Source organism: Myotis daubentonii, chromosome 13 (genome assembly GCF_963259705.1).
Source record: "Myotis daubentonii chromosome 13, mMyoDau2.1, whole genome shotgun sequence".
In the NCBI taxonomy this organism is placed as follows: Eukaryota; Metazoa; Chordata; class Mammalia; order Chiroptera; family Vespertilionidae; genus Myotis; species Myotis daubentonii.
In genome coordinates this window covers 49,265,810-49,284,960 of record NC_081852.1, presented here as the reverse complement: position 1 = coordinate 49,284,960, position 19,151 = coordinate 49,265,810, and the positions used below count along the sequence as shown (strand labels likewise).

Genomic DNA, 19,151 nt, shown 5'->3' with positions numbered 1-19,151 from the left:
GCAAACACTTTAAGAACAGTATGCCATATATGCCAGGTCCTTTGAAACAGCAAGGATGGACCGGCTCCCAGCAGCCAATCACATCAAAAAAAGAAAAATGCAGCCCTAACCGGTTTGGCTCAGTGGATAGAGCATCGGCCTGCAGACTCAAGGGTCCCAGTTTCGATTCCAGTCAAGGGGATGTACCTTGGTTGCAGGCACATCCCCAGTGGGGAGTGTGCAGGAGGCAGCTGATCGATGTTTCTATCTCATCGATGTTTCTAACTCTCTATCCCTCTCCCTTCCTCTCTGTAAAAAATCAATAAAATATATTTTTTAAAAAAGGAAAATGCAGACAGAAACATGAACAGAGAAGAACATTAATCCCCTAAATTGAGGGACCCTCAGCCTAATTGCTCCCAGACTCTGTTATACAAGTGTGGTGCTTTTTTATGTCACTACTACTAAGGATTGGGAGCAGGGAGTAGCTGCAAAGTCCCCTTTAGTGCCTTTCTTTGTGACTTGGCGACATCAGTGCCATGCCTAAGAAGAACCCGGGCCTTCGAGAACACCTAGAAGGTCTTGATAAGGATTCTTGCATGCACTGCCCTGCCCCATTTGCTCTTCACAGCCTTACACTGAAAATATCTAATTCACATTTTTTTCAAATGGGATTATTTGATCTCAGAGATACTATATAGCTAGTGGAAAGGCCAGGATTAAAACACATGGAGCAAAGGATGTTTTAGAAATATTGATCACAGGAGCAAGAACAACCAGATTTATATAGTTTCTCAAAGTACTCTTTCTTCCTTAGGGTTATTTGAACTTTCCTTGCTATAATGAACTAGAGAGTAATGTCATATTCAATTATGCGGACTCACAGCTGCAGAAAGTACATCCTCGTGCCCACATCCCCAGTGTCCCTGACATCAACCCCGAAGCTGGAGCCAGGAGCACTCAGTATAGATCGCATCAGACACAAGGCAGAAAGGGCCGAACCTTCGTGCTATTGCCAAACCACCAGAAGTAGGTGAGAGTCCCCAGCTGGCTGGGCCACACGACTGCACTGATGTTGACCTCCTTATTTCTTATGGCGACAAATGGGACACGGAGGTGAACATGCTCCACGGGACCTAAAGGAACAAGGACAACCATGTCAGCGTTTAAATTCCTGAGATAAACAGACAAACGTTATCATACTCTCCGAGTTTTATTCTTAACCATTATTACCTTGACCTATAAGAAAACAAGGTTCACAACCTGACACATGTTGAGGTGTGTGTGTGTGTGTGTGTGTACTTGAAATGAAGAACTGCCTCTAATAGGAAAATCAAATCAGGCTTAGGTTGTTTGAGTGACGTTTGAACTTAATTTACATCTGATGAGCCAAACCACAAATGCTTATGAAACTCCAATCCAAGGATAAAACTAGTTTACTAGACACTGAGCCAACAGATAGGAAGAAAAACAGCAGTCAGTTTCATCTCTGACCATTAGCCTGTATAGTGATTCAGGGTCAATGCATTGTAAAGAGGTCTCTTCCATTATCCTCAATTGTTAATTGGTTTCATCTCTTCAACCAGGAGCCACTGTGCCTGTTACCTGCAATACTCAGCGGGTGTCACTCAGAAGCCCACCAGGCTGTTTAACAAGATGGAAAAAGCCCATCTCCCTAAACTGAAGGAGAAACAAATGCCAGGCCCCCAAATAATAAGAAGAAAAAGCTGTTTGCAAAAAGTTGACCAAACACTTTTTTTCCTCAGAAAACTGAGATAAGCAGAATCAAGTTCTAAGAGAACATACAGGAACACACTCTGTGCATAATAAATGAGCATTTTAATTAAATTCATTTCCTCCCCCAAATGAGCAGAAAATGTTAATGTAAAATGTTAATATGCTAGTGTTGCATCTGTGGGGTAGATATGCTATTTAACTGTCTTTGGGATTTTCCTCCTCCACCTTCACCCTTTCCCCTCTCTCCCTCCCTTCTTACCTTCCTTTCTTCCTTTCTTTTTGTTCTCTTTCCTTTCCTTTCCTTTCTTCCTTCCTCCTCCTTTCCCTTCCTATATCCTTCCTACTTACTCAAATCCAATTAAAATCTTCCAATTATCTGTTCACACTAAGGGTACCTTTTCCCAGTTTCCACTGCCATAGTTTGGTGAAAATGACTAAAGGTCACAACTGCAGTGAGGACATCTGTAGCCTGGGGACCTAGTGTTTTCCAGAGGTGGGACATTTTTCTGGCCACCTAGTCTTCGCTATTGGAAACAATCCAGTTTAAACGGAAAAAAATGACATGAAAACAGATGGATGCTTTCCGTTTCTGCTCTGGTTCAAATGTAGCTATGTGATTAGTGCATCTGTGTAGAGTTTTGTCCTACATGGACCATTACTTTGTCCTAAAAATAAGAGACAATATTTGCCCTGCCTTCCTTATAGAAATAAGAATATATGAAGGCAATGTATGGCTGTTAAAGTGCCATGTAGTAGATTATAGGTTGGCACTTTTCCTATGCACACCACCATGACCACCGTGGCACCCGTTTCTGGAAATCTTTGGGTAGACTTCCCTCCGAAGACACTGGGAAGTCTTCTGGGTCTCACTGGGCACATTGTGTGTTGTAGGTAAATTGACATTGGGGGAGAAGGTGTTTGGACATGGACCGATGTTTGGGTGATAAGAACAACCAGGTCTATTTGCCATTGTCCAGAGTCCAGTGGTCGTCAACCTTTCGGACCTCACAGACCACCGGTCAGTGACTGCTGGTCCAGACTATATCCTCCTGAACAGTCAACAAGTTTTCAAGAATCTCTGTATCTACACCCTGAACATACTCTCTGCCTACAGCTTTCTGACCTGACCCCAGATATATGGCACATCAAGATTTCTTCCAGCAAATAATTTGAACTTTGTCATTTCAGATACACCTTTGGCTAAAGGTTTAATTATTTTCAATAAGGAAGTCTGTTCAATTATATTTTATGGTTTGATTGTCAATGAGAATGAAAAACACATCGTCTGAGAAAACACTGGCTACTTTCACTGCTTTATAGACTCATTTTTAGGAGTTTACCTGATTTACCTCTTTCTGTTGTTTGCGTTTTACTGATAAATGGGGAAGAGAATGAGGCAGTGGGAAGAGTCCCTGGCCAGCTCATGTCCAAGGAAGGAAGTGAGAGATCTGTTTCTTACAGTAACTCCTCCGTCTTTCTCCATGCCCAGATGCAAACCCCTCATCCTTCCCCTTGACCCTCAATCCTCATGTCCTCAAGGGAGAATGGCCTGGAGCCCTTTCCCCTGGCCAGCTCATGGGAACCCTGGGCTTTTACACAGTTAAGGGATAAGGCCACTATGACTTGTAGCCTGACATATTCTTGTCAGCCTGTGGTCACTCAGGGGTCAAGGCTTACGTTGCCAGGAGACTTTGATGCCCAAGGAGACGAAAGGAGATCTTCTCCCTAATCTCACACAAACACAACAGGGATGAGGCTCCCATGAATTACAACACCATCAAATATGGTCCCATTTATTCCAGCCTCACATTTAAGTAAATATAATATCAAGTAACAACAACAGGCAGTAGCTATTTAGTGCAAAGAGCCTGAACCAGAAGCTTCAGTCTTCAACCTAGAGACAGACCACAGAGCAGGGAGAAGAGAGCTGAAAGGATTCAGGAGAGAGCATGTCACACACCTAAAATGGTCACTGTCAAACAGGGCTCTTTTGGATAAAAATCTAATAATCTGTGCGAGATTGGTTATTATGGGCAGCTAACAACTACTTTTGTTAGCTAATGGCCCAAGGTGAGGGCAACGGCAGTTTCCACTATAATAACTGTCTGGTAAATGCAGCCATGATTGATTTGGAGGGAATTATGAGCACGATAAAAGTTTCAAGGAACATTTCCTCCTTCATGCACATAACACACAGTATAAACCTGTTCCTTGATGCTGTGTTTTTGTTTTGTTTTTTGCCACTAAGACACATCAGTCTTGCCCCCTGCAGTCAAGGCCCATTCTTGCCACAATTAGGAACATGGGTGGGGCAGGTCCTTGGATTAAAGTAATTTTTTTTCTTTGTCTTCATTATTAAATGCAGAGAAGTGTTGGGCAGAAAGTGAATAAGAAGAACTTAGTGCAGTTGACCCTTGAACAACATGGTTTTGAACTATATGGGTCCATTTACAAATTTTATTGAATTTATTGGGGTGAAATTGATAATAAAATTATATAGGTTTCAGGTGTTCAATTCTATAATACATCATCTGTATATTGTATTGTATTGTATGTTCACCACTCTAAGTCAAGTCTCCTTCCATCACCATTTATTCCCCCTTTACTCTCTTTTATTTTCTCCACCTTCTTTCCCTCTGGTAATCACCATACTGTTGTCTATCTCTAAGACGGTTGTTTTTTTTCCCTTTGCTTAATCCCTTCACCTTCTTCACCCAGTCCCCCATGATATGTCTTCCCTATGATGGCTGTTAGTCTGCTCTCTGTATCTATGAATCCAGAAAAAAGAAGTTGAAGAAGATACAAATAAGTGTAAGCATATACTCTGTTCAGAGATGGGAAGAATTTAGACCATTAAATTGCCCATACTACCCAAAGCAATCTATAGATTCAACACTTCCTATAATGATACCAATGGTATAATTCACAAACCCAGAACAAATATTCAAAAAAATGTATGTGGAACCACACAAGACCCTGAGCAGCTACAGCAATCTTGAGAAAGAACAACAAAGTTGGAGGAATCACACTAGTGATTCCTGGACTGGGCCAGGAATATTACATCTTACATCTTTAGTATGTATGTATCAGTTGTCAACTGATATCAAACTATACTACAAGGCCATAGTAATCAAAACATCATTGTACTGGCATAAAAATTGACATATAGATCGATGGAACAGAATAGAGAGCCCAGAAATAAATCCACACCTTTATAGACAATATTTGACAAGGGAGGCAAGATCATACAATGGGGTAAAGATAGTCTATTCAATAATTGTTGTTGGGAAAATTGGACAGATACATCCAAAAAAAGAGGAAATTAGACCACCTTCTTATATGATACACAAGAATAAACTCAAAATGGATTAAAGATATGTGTACAGACCCATTCATACATAAATTTTTAATAAATATATACAATACTGAAAAATGTATTTTCCTTATGATTTCCTTAATAACATTTTCTTTTCTCTTACTTTTTATTGTAAGAATGCAGTATATAGTACCTATAACATACAAAATATGTGTCAATCAATTGTTCATGTTATCATAAGGCTTCTGGTCAACATTAGGTTATTAGTAGTTAAGGTTTGGGGGAGTCAAAAGTTATACATGGACTTTTGACTGCACAGTGGGTTGTGATATTAATCCCTGTGTTTTTCCAAGGTCAAATCTAATTACTATCACAGGTTGCATTTATCATGTGCCAAGCTGGGTGCTAAGTAGCATTTTGCACACTGTGCAGACATGTGTGAACAGCCCTGAAATTGCCATCTTTCAAAAGATCTGTGTGTAAGACTGGTCCTTGACTAGCATCTGGGAACTTGGACCTGGGGGTGTTTCCAGTCAACAGTTAACTGATAAGAGTGTCTAGACTGTCTTGCCAACAATATAGTTTGTTCTGAACACCTGCTTTCCTCTGGGAGTCTTGACTTTTGGTATATGCTAGGCAAAGAATGCCTATTTGATCAGAACCCAATAAAAATCATGGACACTGAGTCTCCAAAGAGCTTTTCTGGTAGACAGCCCTTCACACACATTGCTACAACTCATTGCTAGAGGAATTGAGCATGCCCTGTGTGACTTCATGGGGAAAGGACTACAGTGGGGCCTTGACTTACGAGTTTTATTTGTTCCATGATGGAGCTCATAACTTAAAGTGAACAAGTGAGACGCGTGATGCTGGGCTGATGTTGTGGTGTTCACTGTGACGTTTGCTGTGCCAACTAGTGGTGGGGTATCTGAAGCTGGTTCGTAACCCGAAAAAAATCGGCCGAGAGATGGCTCGTATCTCGAAAAACTCATTAGTCGGGACACTCGTAAGTCAAGGCCCCACTGTATTGGGAACCTGTGTCTTGTTTCCTCCAGACTTTGTTCTATGAGCCTTTTCTCTGTGATGATCTTGTTTTGTCTCCTTTCACTGTAATAAATCATAGTCACGAGTATGACTAGAAGCTGAGGCTGTGAATCCTCTATGTAATTGGTAAACCTGGGGGTGGTCTTGGGGATCCCTGACACATACATAATCCAATTTTATTTTACAGCCTCTCTATAATTTAAGTATTAAAGATGAGGAATCAGAGGTTTGTAAAGACCAAGACAGTTGACTGATATTAGACATTTAACAAAGGGATATAATAAGAATTCAAATGTAGGTTTCTCTTGCTCTGAACCCCGGGCTCATGAACACACTGTACACCACCTGCCTGAGTTTCTGACCTTGTGCTTTGCTTCTGATTATAGTTGGTGTGGTGTGGTTATCACCACTTGGGCCATTGATGGCCCATTCCTAGCAGATCCCCCTTCCACCACCACTACCCCTCCCCCGCCAAATGTAAATTCGTAAGGGCATGGCCATATCTGTACTGTTGCCTCCCCAGTTCCTACCAGAGTGCCCTTGCAAAGATTAACTCAATATTTATTGAATAAATTAGTGAATGGATGTTTAATTTGTGTTTTCTATTTACTACTAAAAGAGCCCTGTGAAACAAGGCACCAGTTAGACTTAAGCCATTTTAAATTGGAGTTCAGCCAGCTCTGGCCGGGTAGCTCAGCTGGTCAGAGCGTTGTCCCAATACACCAAGGTTGCAGGTTCAATTTCTGGCCAGGGCACATATAGCAAGCAAGCAATGAATGCATAAATTAGCAGAACAACAAATTGATGTTTCTCTCTCTCTCTCTCTCTCAAATCAATAAATAAAAACTTTAAAAAACTGGGAGTTCAGAAGACTAAGAGATGAAATAATTTATCTCATGGCTGCATAGCCTGGCATCTTTAGGAATATAACTGAGCTACAATCCAGGTCTCCTCCCCCTCCCACACACTTCCCCCATTACTGTTGGTCCCTGTTCTGCTATTGTGATTAGAATGTTCAGAGACCTGCTAGCTTGCTGTTTGCCAGGGGCCTCTTAAGTACAGTTTGTTTATATAGTGGCATTTATGTCATCACTGAGTTGTTGCTAGGAAAGGTGCTCCTTGTATTCACTTAGACTCTTATAAAACGTGTCATTTTCACCACATGCAGCATATTACTCCAAAAACACCGTGAGGAGTATAAATAAAAACCACAGACGTCCTTAGACCCATGAGAAGCACTGATAGAGACTTATGAAACCAATACCAGCCCCATAACATTTCCTCAACCCGACATTCTAAAATCATAATATTTGTTTCAGTTTACATGAGTCAAGTTGCAAGATAGCAAATACACAAAATGCATCCAGTACAAACAAAATATTCAGAACTCAGCTGTTGAATTGGTGTGGGCCAAGCAACAGCCAACAGCAGTAAAATACATTCTTGGACAGCAAAAACATGTTGGAGAGCTCTTAGAATGCTTTGCAACAGGAATGAACTTCCAGTGGCCTTAGATGTAAGCATTAAGGTCTTCTGCGTGTTCAGTTCTACATTAAAAAAATCTAAACGTGTGTTTTCTAAACCATTCTTTGGTTCTTCCAACACAAATCACAAAGGGAAGGGGCTTTTGCCTCAGTGTATCTGCATGTGCACTTACATCAGAACAAAGTGGAGCTGAAAAGGAGGGGCCAGTTGGTAATATACTATCCAAACTTTCGAAATAATCTACTTCAGTGTTAGGAAACTCTGAAACACAGATGAGCACACATCGCAATCATTTGACTCAGGCCATCATTTAGGGTAGTAGTCACACCAGATTCTGTCTCAGCTCTGAATACCAGAAGTTTGGAACAGAGGGAATTGTCAATGGAGGAAAGCAAGAGAGGGGAGGGCTCATGCTACTTACAAACCACGTGCAGGAAGAGGACAGCTGTATCCGAGCCCAGGTTGTTCTCTGCATAGGCTGTCACCTGGAAGATCCCTGCGCTCTTGTACACATGCTTGATGCCATCCTCAATGGGGCTGAAGTTAGCATAGGACACCGCAATCCCATCCCCAAAGTCAAGCTGGATGTTGGTCCTTTGGAGATCGCCCTGCGAGAAGGAACAGCAATTAGCTTGAGCTCAATCACATGGTCCAGCTTGACTTAATCTCGTATGCTTTGCCTGTGTCTTCATCATCACCCTCTGAAAACCTAAAGTCTCCCCCTGGGGGGCCGAAACACTGTGAACACGATCAATAGACTCCTATCTGAGATCAACTGGGCACTGTGGGCAGGCGCCATGGACCTGTTGCTCCTGTGTGCCTGAGCTCCGTCAGGCTGGGTTAGTGTGACACTGGCAATAATAGAGAAGATAGAGACTCTAGGCAACTCTGGCTACCTCGCACATGGTTTAATGATTCTTTTCCTGTGGCATAGTAATACCAATAGCAATAAGAATAACAGCTAACAGTTTCTTTTCCATTCCAAACATTTAATTTCCTCACAGCTCCATATTGTAGAAAGTACTACTGTCACCGTTTTATAAATGGATTGCAGCTGGTAGTGGTAGAGCCAGGTTTTAAACCAGGCAGTCTGGTATCAATGCTAATGTTCTCAACCACCATGCTATCATCATAACTGTTCATATTTTTAGCAATTATTATTATGGTCTGAGCATTATGCTAATCATTTAGCACATATTATATAATACCACCTTCAAAATAACTCTATGAGGTAAGATGATTTATTTCCATTCTGTATATTAGCACTGCACACTGGCCAAGATTACATCTGTGCTCTGTTGACCTTGGATGTCCCTAAACCTAACGAAGCCCCCTCTTCCCTGAAGCACTTCCTGGCCCTCCCAGCTCACAGGTACCTCTGCCTGTGAAAAGGACAAGAGCCTTCTGGGTGCTGTCTGGTAATTGATACCAATGGTTCAGGTGAGTGGATCTTTGCCACCCCAAGTCCTAAAACCAATGCTCAGCTTCTGAGGGGCCAATGCTAAACCCCATCCTTCCTTTCCCTTCCTCTCCATATTAGGCCAACATTCTGGATAAATGCAATTGAGTCTGACCACAAAACAAGAATAATAGATGAAAAAGAACCGAATCTCTTTTCATATACAAAGATGGTTGATGGGATGGAAAGAGAAATGCATCGTTTCAGAATTATGAGCCAATCGTTCCACCCAGTGAGTGTGCATCCATCATACTTTCGCTTTCTGTCTCTTCCCCCATAGCAACTCAGATGTGAGAAAAATATTGATAGGTGCTCCCTTGCCCCACATACAATGTCAACTACCTTTGAGTTTATGAATATAAATTAAAGTGGAAATGAACTGGATGCAATTCAAATGGATAAGATCGTGGCTCTTCACATCCATTCAAGAGAAGGTTTTATAGCTCTGGTCCTGGAAACTCCCTAGTGAAATGCGATAATGACCTCCTCTGAATCTGTAAGTTTTTTAATTCTAGCACCCAGTGTGGGTGACAGCTGAAGAGTCTGTCAGCCAGGATAAAGAAACTTCACCATCCTGTCCAGGGTGGGCCTGACTTTAAAGGTTTCTAAAGTATTCACACTTCTGGAAAAACACACATAAAAGTCCTGACCTGCTTTGGTCTCTTTCCAAGATCTCAAGAGCACAGAGCAATTTGCATACAAATTTAGAGGGCTTTGTAAATCAGGCAAGCCTTCTCGCCCCCACCATCTCAGCGAGGAGTGCCTGAAAACCAACCTGGTTTGAGAAGAGATGAAATAGCTCATATAGGGAGCAAGAAGCAGGGAGCAGAGCTATTTCCATCCTGGAATGAATGAACTTAGTCTGATTTTACTGCCCAGATTACAGGAGACACTAAAAATGAACTAATGGAGCAGCTAGTTGATGGAAAAGCAACCAATATGAAATTTTTCATAAAGGTAAGTTGAAAGGATTTCAATAATCCGCCACTACCCTCACACTCATACTGTGGAGTCCCTTTGAAAGCCCCATGGGCTTTTTAATTAGGGGGTGAAGGGTTACAATGAAGTGAAAGAGGCTCCTGAAGGCAACGGATAAAATTTGAATTTCCTTCTTCTGGCAAAGTTTATAGTATATGGTCTTATGGTGATAAACATTCCTTCAGCAAAGCAGAGCCTAAAAAGGAACCTCAGAGAATATGTCCAGCTCTGCTCTGCGAGAGACAAGCAGCAAGACTGCAGGCTGAGCCCCTGTGGCTGGATGAAGGGAAGGAGGTCTCTAAACACCCAAGCCCTCTTTTGGTCCTTCTATCTTCTCCCAGAAATCTCAGCTTCTCAGCATTGACTTGCTTTCTTTTTTAAAAAACATCATGTGAAGAGACACATTGATTGGTTGCCTCCTGAAGGTGCCCCTGACTTGAGCCGGGATTGAATCTATAACCCAGGTATGTGCCCTTGATCTGAATCGAACCTGAGGCCATTTGGTTCAAGGGCTGATACTCTAACCACTGAGCAAACTGGCCAGGGCTGCATTGACTTTCATACAGGGCCCTGAATACAGGATTTATTTTTTCTCTTCCCTGTCAGAGAACAGGGAATGGTCTGCTTGTGAGTTATGACCTCAGAGACCCTGGCCAGCACCTACCTCCTCCATGAGGATGATGAAGGTTGCATTGTGCCCCTGCTCGGCCACCAGGCGTCCGTCAGTCGTCACCACATGGAGGCCCCGGGGGGCTTTTCCAGGGCACACCTGGGCCTTGGCGGTGTACTTCTCCCTTAGCCCATCTGTGCAGTTGTTGGACACAATTCGCCGGTACCTGAGGAGCATTGGCAATTGTCAGTGGTGTGGTTTGTGTTGTATGCGTGTGTGTTAGAAGGCGTAGAAGAGAGGCAAGACAGACATTGCACACAGCTCCTCCTCAAAACGGAGTCTCAAGGAAGACAGCCATTTAGGGAGCTAAATAAATGCTGAGGAGCCGCTATCGCTCCATCTCAGGAAGAGTAGCTCTTTAAACATTATTATCGATCCTACCTGGTGAGCCACAGATCGGATCAGTGTCTAAAGCAGCCAAGAAAAATCAATGTCTGACTCATACACAAGACAGGAGGAGGCAGACCCATTGGATTATAGAAGCAGGAAGATCAGGTGCTGATCTCTGTGAGGGAGAGACTTGTTTCTACTTCCCTGAGGCCACCCCCAGTTTCCCCTGTACCAGGAAGCAGCTAGAAGATGAGACTTCTGCCTCTGATTAATCAGGAAGCTTCTTCCTGTCTCCCCTTCACCACCAGGGCATCATTCCATTGCTTAACACCTAACAGTCCTTACTCTGGAGCCACTGGGATATTTTATGGGATATTTTCTCTTTGTTAATATTTCATTTCTTACCACAAATACCAGATGAGAAGCACAAATTTGAAACTCCTATTCAGCCCAATCGAGGTAAAATTATTTCAGAGAAGAAGTGAGCATGGGAAGACCTCCCACAAGGACTGTGACCTTCTAGGACAAGGACAAATTTGTGCATAGTGTTGCCATGTCATCTCTCTTGACTACAGACCCCAGCACCTGAAGTCAAGCTGAGAGTGTGCCCAGAGCCCTGACCTACATGATGGATTGTTTCTAGGTACATCACTCTCTCTAAATTGCATTAAAGCAACATTCTGGGAAAACCACATAAAATAAATGGACCATCATCATCATCATCATCATCATCACCACCATCACCATCACCATCACATTATGTCTTCTTTCATCCTGGATATCAGGAGTAACTAATAAATCCATCCATATTGCCTTCTTCTAGTGGCTTTGAAAGCAGATGAAAACAAACTCTTCTGTATGATATCGGTCCTCCATTATATCTGATACTAGTGGCCCGGTGCACAAAATTCGTGCAGTGGGGGGGCGTCCCTCAACCAGGCCTGCACCCTCTCCAAACTGGGACCCCTCAGGGGATGTGCAACTGCCAGTTTAGGCCCAATCCCTGTGAGTGTGGGATTGGGCCTAAATCGGCAGTCGGACATCCCTCTTGCAATCTGGAACCGCTGGCTCCTAACTGTTCACCTGCCTGCCTGCCTGATCATCTCTAACCACTCTGCATGCTGGCCTGTTTGCTCCCAACTTCCCCCCCCCCACCGGCCTTCTTGCCCCCAACTGCCGCCCCCTTGCAGGCCTGCTCACCCCCAACTGCCCCCCACCCCCACCGACCTGATCACTTCCAACTGCCCCCAACTGCAGGCCTGCTTGCCCCCAACTGCTCCCTCCTGCCAACCTGCTTGCCCCTAACTGGCACGCCCCTGCCGGCCTGCTCGCCTCCAACTGCCCCCCCCCCCCACCAGCCTGATCACCTCCAACTGCCCTCCCCTCCTGGCCTGATCGCCCCTAACCACCTCTGCCTTTGCCCTGCCACCATGGCTTTGTCTGGAAGGATGTCTGGAAGGTCTCTGGGAAGGTCTCCTGGTCTAAGTAGCATATTACTCTTTAATTAGTATAGATTTCTCCCTCCCCACCAATTGCTGAACTCCTAGCCATACTTTCCATCCAGAGATCTCATGAAGATGTTGGGCAAATGGTGTATATAGTTATTGTCTCAGATTGAATCACAATATTTCTAAGCCTAATCAAAACAATAGCTATAATCTGTCAAATGGCAAAAGGTATTGAAACTGGGTAATCAGAAATCTCTTCTGATGTTCCCAAAAAGCTACTCTCAGCTAAAGGTCTCCTCAGGCTTCCCCGGAAACCACATAAACAAACTATCTACATTCCATCCTGCTTCAACAGTGATGCTCCCTTTCATCCCAACTTAGAGAAACACAAAAACAGTGAGTGGAATTCCTTTGGTTGTTTTACTTACCCAGTGCTGTTAAGGTAGCTTTGACCAAGGCTGCAGTCCTTTGATGGAGATGCTGGATTGTACCAGAAAGCTGGGACACACTGGCTCTCTCCATGTCTCTCATAGCCATAGTCACTGTCCACAAAATGAATATTGCATAGTCGTGTAGATGCAAACATGTTTGAAACACACACACAAATAGAAATGCATCCCTATGTGCACCCAAAACTCTGTAACGCGTTCTTTCAAATACTCCTAGTGAGGGCAAATATTCATACAGAGAATACATTTTTAGATTTAGAAATAACCCCAAGTCTTATGGAGTCCAATGTAGAAAAATATAGTGGATTATCAAATGTGGATTCTAGGTTCAAAAAGTATGAAACTACATATGTGGCAGGGGCACTGGTTTGGGGTGAGTGTGAAGGATGCTTTATGCTTAAAAGCATGTTTTGGGTCACAGTGGAATTATTGAAATAATTAGATGACAACCAAGAAAATGGCTTTAAATGTCAAGGTTCATTTCTGTGTTAATATCCCATAGGTATTCTTGCCAAATTTCAGATTTTATTTTCTTTTTCCCTGCCAATTCTCTCTCAAGCACATATATACATTTGCATTCAGATATATCCATTCAAAATTTTCCCAACTAAATGTAACATAGGCTCCCTCTTGTCCTAAACAATAACAACAACAGAAAAACTATGTAGTTCTTTGACATGTTTTCATAAAAGCCTAGCCATAACAACACCAAGAAAGATCCCTGGCCAGTGTTGCTCAGTTGGTTAGGTGTCCTCCCACACACCTAAGTTGCAAGTTTGATTCCAGGTCAGGGCACATGCCTGGGTTGTGGGTTCCATCCCTGGTGCATAACATGAGGGAGACAGCTGGTTGATGTATTGCTCTCATATCCATGTTTCTCTGCCTCTCTCTCTCTCCCTTCCTCTCTCAAAAAACAAACAAACACACATCAAAAAAACAAAGAAAGTCAAGTATGATTACCTTCTCCTTTCCTTCCCATTTGAAAATGAGAAAGTAAATGCAGAGGAGGGCCCTATCTGAAATTTAAATGATATTTCCTTACTTCTTAGAGTTTCATAAGCTCCCAGACAAGTAATTGTCAGGGTCGAAAAAGAACAACAAAGTGTTATTGCTTGCAACCAACCAGAGGTCTTTGAGGGTGACTTTATTCGGCAGGAAAATTCATGCTTCTGAGTTAAGCATCCAAGGATTTCCTCAAACCCACACATTGATTAGAACAACCTGGACATTTGACTATTGATTCCCTGAGTGTTAATAAAACATAAAACAGCAAGAGAAATCATTCTCTCTGGACCCACTCCTCCTTTCTTCTTCTGCTCCCATATTCTTTGATCCAAGATTTAATTAAAATCCAATGAAATTACAGGCCAATCATCTATATGTGTAACTGGGATAGAAATGAAAGGGAGATAGGGATAAAAATTTAATTCTACACTCTTTATCACTCAATATGTGCCCTGTTCTCTGGAAGAAGTACAACAATCCCTCTCCTTAAGGGGTTTCCAGTCTTTTGGAGATAGGCATATAACCTGCCTCAAATCCAATGAAAGAACAGAACAACAAATATGAAGTAGAACACAGTGTAATACAGGATGAAGCAGTATAGTTAAGAAGTAACAACTGATTGATAACATTATATGAATTATCTCCCCAGTTTGACACCGCCCTACCTTCTTACCACCTTCCTCCACAACAAACTCCATCTGACCCTCAAGGCAACTTTCCAACCCTCTTTGTCTTTGTGTGTATTATACCCTGGTCTTGAAGTACTCTACTGTTTTCTGTGTTTGACACTTTCCTACAGATCCTTCCTTAGTATCTAGGGCAGATGAGACCATCCATGATTCCCATTCAAAATTTCTGTGGTCACAGCATGTTGGAAACATTGAGGCCATAAAAGAGCAGAGACCTCAGTTGGTTTTGGTTGCCAGTGTTGGTCTAAAACATTGAAGGTATTGAATAATATTTACTGGTGAATGGATACTTCAGTTACATTGAAAAAGGATTGCACTAAATTATGCTATTGCATTTGGACTCTGCAGGGAGAGTGTGAACCCACGGTTAATTTTCCAGTGTGTACCACAGAGAGCATCCCAAGTGCTCAACAGATGCCTGTGGCGTGAGCATGAGCTAGAGTCCTTCCAAATCACTATGTGGAAAGATAGAACTCAAGACCAGCCTGGGAGTTGACTCAGAGGAACTCAGTATTGCACCAGCTTATAATAGTTCCTGAGAACCAGTTTAAAATTTCAGGACTTTTCCCAGCTATTTAATGGCTAGTAATCAGTCATTATTAAAAATTAAATAATAAAAAATTTATTTAAATGTTATAGTTAAAAAGCAATAATAAAAATAATAAACTCTTCATTACCTTACTGCATTGTATTATTATTATATAATATATTGCATATAAAATGTTATTATATATTATTTATGCCCTTGAAGTTATTTACAGCTGAGTATTAATAGACTAGAAATACTATGCAATGCTACACATCTCTCCCGAAGTCTGCAGTCACTGACATCATGTTGGTGGCTTGAAACTGGCCATGGTGGAAATATTTACTACAATCAGCAAAGGCTACCAATCAGGGATTCTTTATTTATTTGTTCCCAAAGAGCTGGTGGTTAAATATTTACCAGCATACACTGGACGTCTGATTTCTAAGCATTGTTCATCTGTAGAAACATTTAGATTGCCGTGTGTTTGCATCCCTTCTAGAAAATTCCACCATTGCTTTATGAGACGAATCTGTTGAATGTCCTGCTAACCTTAAGAAGTTTCGTAATTTTGGAAGAAAGGGTGCTCTCCTAAGCAGCTTTGGGAGGGAGAGAAATGCCTTAATGCTCTTTGCTGAATGCGACCATCTTTAGCAGTTCTGTTCAGCTCTGTGACCTGTTAGCCACAGAGTAATTAAAAAGAGGGCATCAGGCATGCTTCTTTACCCCAAAGAGAAAAAGAACCTCATTAATATTTAATAACATTAATGGAAACATCACTGGCTGCCCCCAAACTGTGGACTTCTTCATTAACTTCTGCTAAATGTATATTAAAATCTCTCATACTGCCCCCCCCTCCATCCCAGCTCTGGAGTTCACATAATTTAGACAAACAAGCAGTTTCAGCGGCTGCTCCAGTTTCCTGGGGAAAAGGTGTTTTTCTGTTGAATTGTGAAGTCTGGAGTGACTGTGCTGGAAAGTTTGATTTGCCTCAGGGAAGTATGCTGCCACAGCTTCTGCAAACACACAAGCAGCTTCCTTCAAGAAATGTCACCTCTGTGTCTTTCTTTAGAGGGTTTAGAACTTCTTTAAAAGTTTAGCGGGGAACGTGTCCATTTCTAGGAACCTGTATGTCCAAATCTCATCCAGAGATCCAGGGAGGAGCCTTAGACAGTCTAAAGAAGAAATGACAGCTTCAGAAACCAAAAGGCCTCTGCATGTCAGAACAGGAAGGGACACTTGTATTCCCTGGGTCCAATCCCCTCCGTTGGTAGATTAGGAAGGAGGAGTAAAGAGAGGAGAAATGACTTGTTAGGGATTGTACATAACTGACAATGGCAGATGGAGATGATAATCGACTCTTGACCCCTGGTTCAGCATTAGTACAATCCCAAGGGGCACCCATTGCATCATCAGTAGAGGGCTCCTTGGTTCTCAGGAATGACAATGTCAGTCTCTTGGAGCCAGCCAAGAAGTCATCTGCTGGCCCAGCTCAGGGCTGTGCTACTCTCACCATGCACAGCCCCTCCTAGCCTCACAGACCCCCAGGTTCTCAATTCTCCCATTTGGCACTTGAGATTCCAAGATCAGTGTCCCACAGGTGTTTCTGTCTTATTTTAGGAGACAGCACAGCATGTGGGTTTGGGATCAAGCAGAGAGAAGTTTTCTGGTAGGCGCAGAGTGAACAGTCAACAAACAGAAACAACCTCAACAAAACAATGGGATAATAACATCATTATCATTTAGTTAAGGCATGAACCTAAATACAGCCATAAAGATAATTACATGCAGATCAGTTCAGAAACTGCTTGCAAAAAACAACAATCATGCCTCACATATTTCTGCTAATTCAACCCCATGCTCTCATCTGCCCTTATTCCTCTAGTCATCAAGAACACACACATATACCTGATTTCCCTAAAGTGCTGCCCATTTTTCTTGTACTTTCTCAGCAGGAAGTCTACACAGCTCCATCACCACCTCCTGCAGTAAACCTTCCATCATTATTCCAGTCCTCAGTGAACTCTCTATTCTGACCTATTCTAACACTTTCTGTGATAATGGAACTGCTTTATATCTATGGTAGCCATGGCCACATGTCACAATGGAGCACTTGAAATATGGCTAGTGCAAGTGGAGAACTGAATGTTTACTTTAACTTTAATATGAATAACCACATGTGACTAGTGGCTATTCTATTGGGCATCTCTGATCTGTGCCATAAAATTCAGCACCTATGCTGTTTATTATTTGCTGTTATGCCTTCTTTGAGTTCAACAACTCTGGTTTATACATTTTTTCTTTTTTTTTTACTTTTCAATCATGTCTTATCTATAGAAAAATATGCTTGATTATACTCTCTATGCAGAACACTAAAGGTTGAAAGAATTTCAGACATATCTGATTTATATGCTGACACACCTCAAATCTCTTCTGCTCTATCTTCTATATTAGCATTTGATAAACTAGCTCTGTGGATCTGGAAACTACTGAACAGGATAGACACTAAAACATACTAAGACTTAGGACTCTGGAATCATAACATTATTATTTTTAGTAAGTTACTTAACCTCTCTGTGTCTCCATTTCTTCATCAATAAAATACTTATAATAGCCAACTCTCATTCCAGCATTTGGGTGAGATCAACATAATCCACCTAAAGAACTTGGTGCATAGTAGGTGCTCAGCAAGAGTTATTGCTGAGTAAACAGTTGGCTGAGTGAGTAGGAAAAATGACCTCCAGGTGGAAGACCCTCCAGACCAACTGGTTTCTCATTGAACAAGAGTATTTGGGTCTCGCAGAAGGCAATTCATCCCTAAGAGTTGGCCTTTTATGTTACTTTTCTGATACCTGCTGGTCTCTGACAAATTTAAGTCTTAGGATTTGTTCCTGGCCCCTCACCAGTGCCAGGGTGGAGGTGGCTCTCTATGGTAAACATGAGGCTGGGAGATTTACAAGGCTATTAAGTAGAAACATTATTATTCATGCAAAATTCATACACGAATAAAACATGCTCTGTATGGAGGCTGAAAGTCAATGGTAGCCCACAAATAAACACTTCTGAGACTCTTTAAAACCTTCTCTCTTTGAGCAGAGGAGGGATGCAGGTGGGTAATGCCCTGCCTCTGTGAATTTAGGCTGCACTCTTTAACTTTTCTACCAAAACCAAGATATCTGATCATCCTGCCCAGTCTCCACCCCCAGACCCTACCTGATTAAAGTAGGTTACACCCTCTCCCTGCTCTCTCTGAGACCTGAAAGTTGCTTGAACCAATTGAATGGTGAAGATCTGCTTTGGCTCAGGGAAACAACTAGGTGGAATATGCATGATTGTCACTTATACTAACTGAGCTAGGAGTTTCCGGTTCCTTAGTTACTAAAACTTCCTGGTAGGAAGGACCACTGAGAGGGTGACAAGGCTATGAAATGGTTGTTATAAACTACTTTCCAGCATAAACATAGAAAAACTATATTTGATGGAAAAACTATATTTTTAACTGATAACTTTCCTCATTGAAATTGACTTAAAAACAAAAAGACAATTTTAAACACAGTCCCATTGTCCAAAACGTCACTATAAAAAACAGCAATTTCAGAAATCTGTCTATTCCATACTAAAAAAAAACAGTACAAAAATAATTTTTAGGCTATGCAATTCTTTTGCTATTTTTCTCAGATTCTGACCAGTGACTTGTCATCCAGTCTTGTGCATCTGCTTCTCCTAACTCACACTGGTTCTTCTATCTTCTTTTTAACATGAGGTATGCTTGGCTATAGAAAGACAAACATAGAATAACTTACCTATCCCCCACTCCCAAATTCTATAAAGTCTTCTTGAATACCATAAACCTATTACAATTCTAGCACCAGTGATCAAATATACTTCATTCATAACTGTTTTAGAGTTAATGGAACATTCTATGTTGAACCTCATCAACAGCAGTTAACCGAGGTCATTTGAAGATGAGTTTTAATTTTAGAATAATTAAACTTGGGGATCCTATTTATTCTGAAACAAGAAATCAGTCTAAAAT

At 41.9% G+C, this 19,151-nt stretch overlaps 1 protein-coding gene across 1 annotated transcript in view; it reads right to left on the bottom strand.

The window, feature by feature from the left end:
* Positions 1–19,151, bottom strand: part of SORCS3 (sortilin related VPS10 domain containing receptor 3) — a 521,399-nt gene that overhangs the window by 24,778 nt on the left and 477,470 nt on the right. Inside the window, exons 17-20 of the mRNA XM_059661336.1 lie at positions 12,875–12,988; positions 10,663–10,834; positions 7,983–8,169; positions 982–1,115 (exon numbers count right to left, since the gene is read on the bottom strand). Of these exons, the coding sequence (XP_059517319.1) occupies positions 982–1,115; positions 7,983–8,169; positions 10,663–10,834; positions 12,875–12,988 (607 nt within the window). The remainder of the gene's footprint in view (positions 1–981; positions 1,116–7,982; positions 8,170–10,662; positions 10,835–12,874; positions 12,989–19,151) is intronic.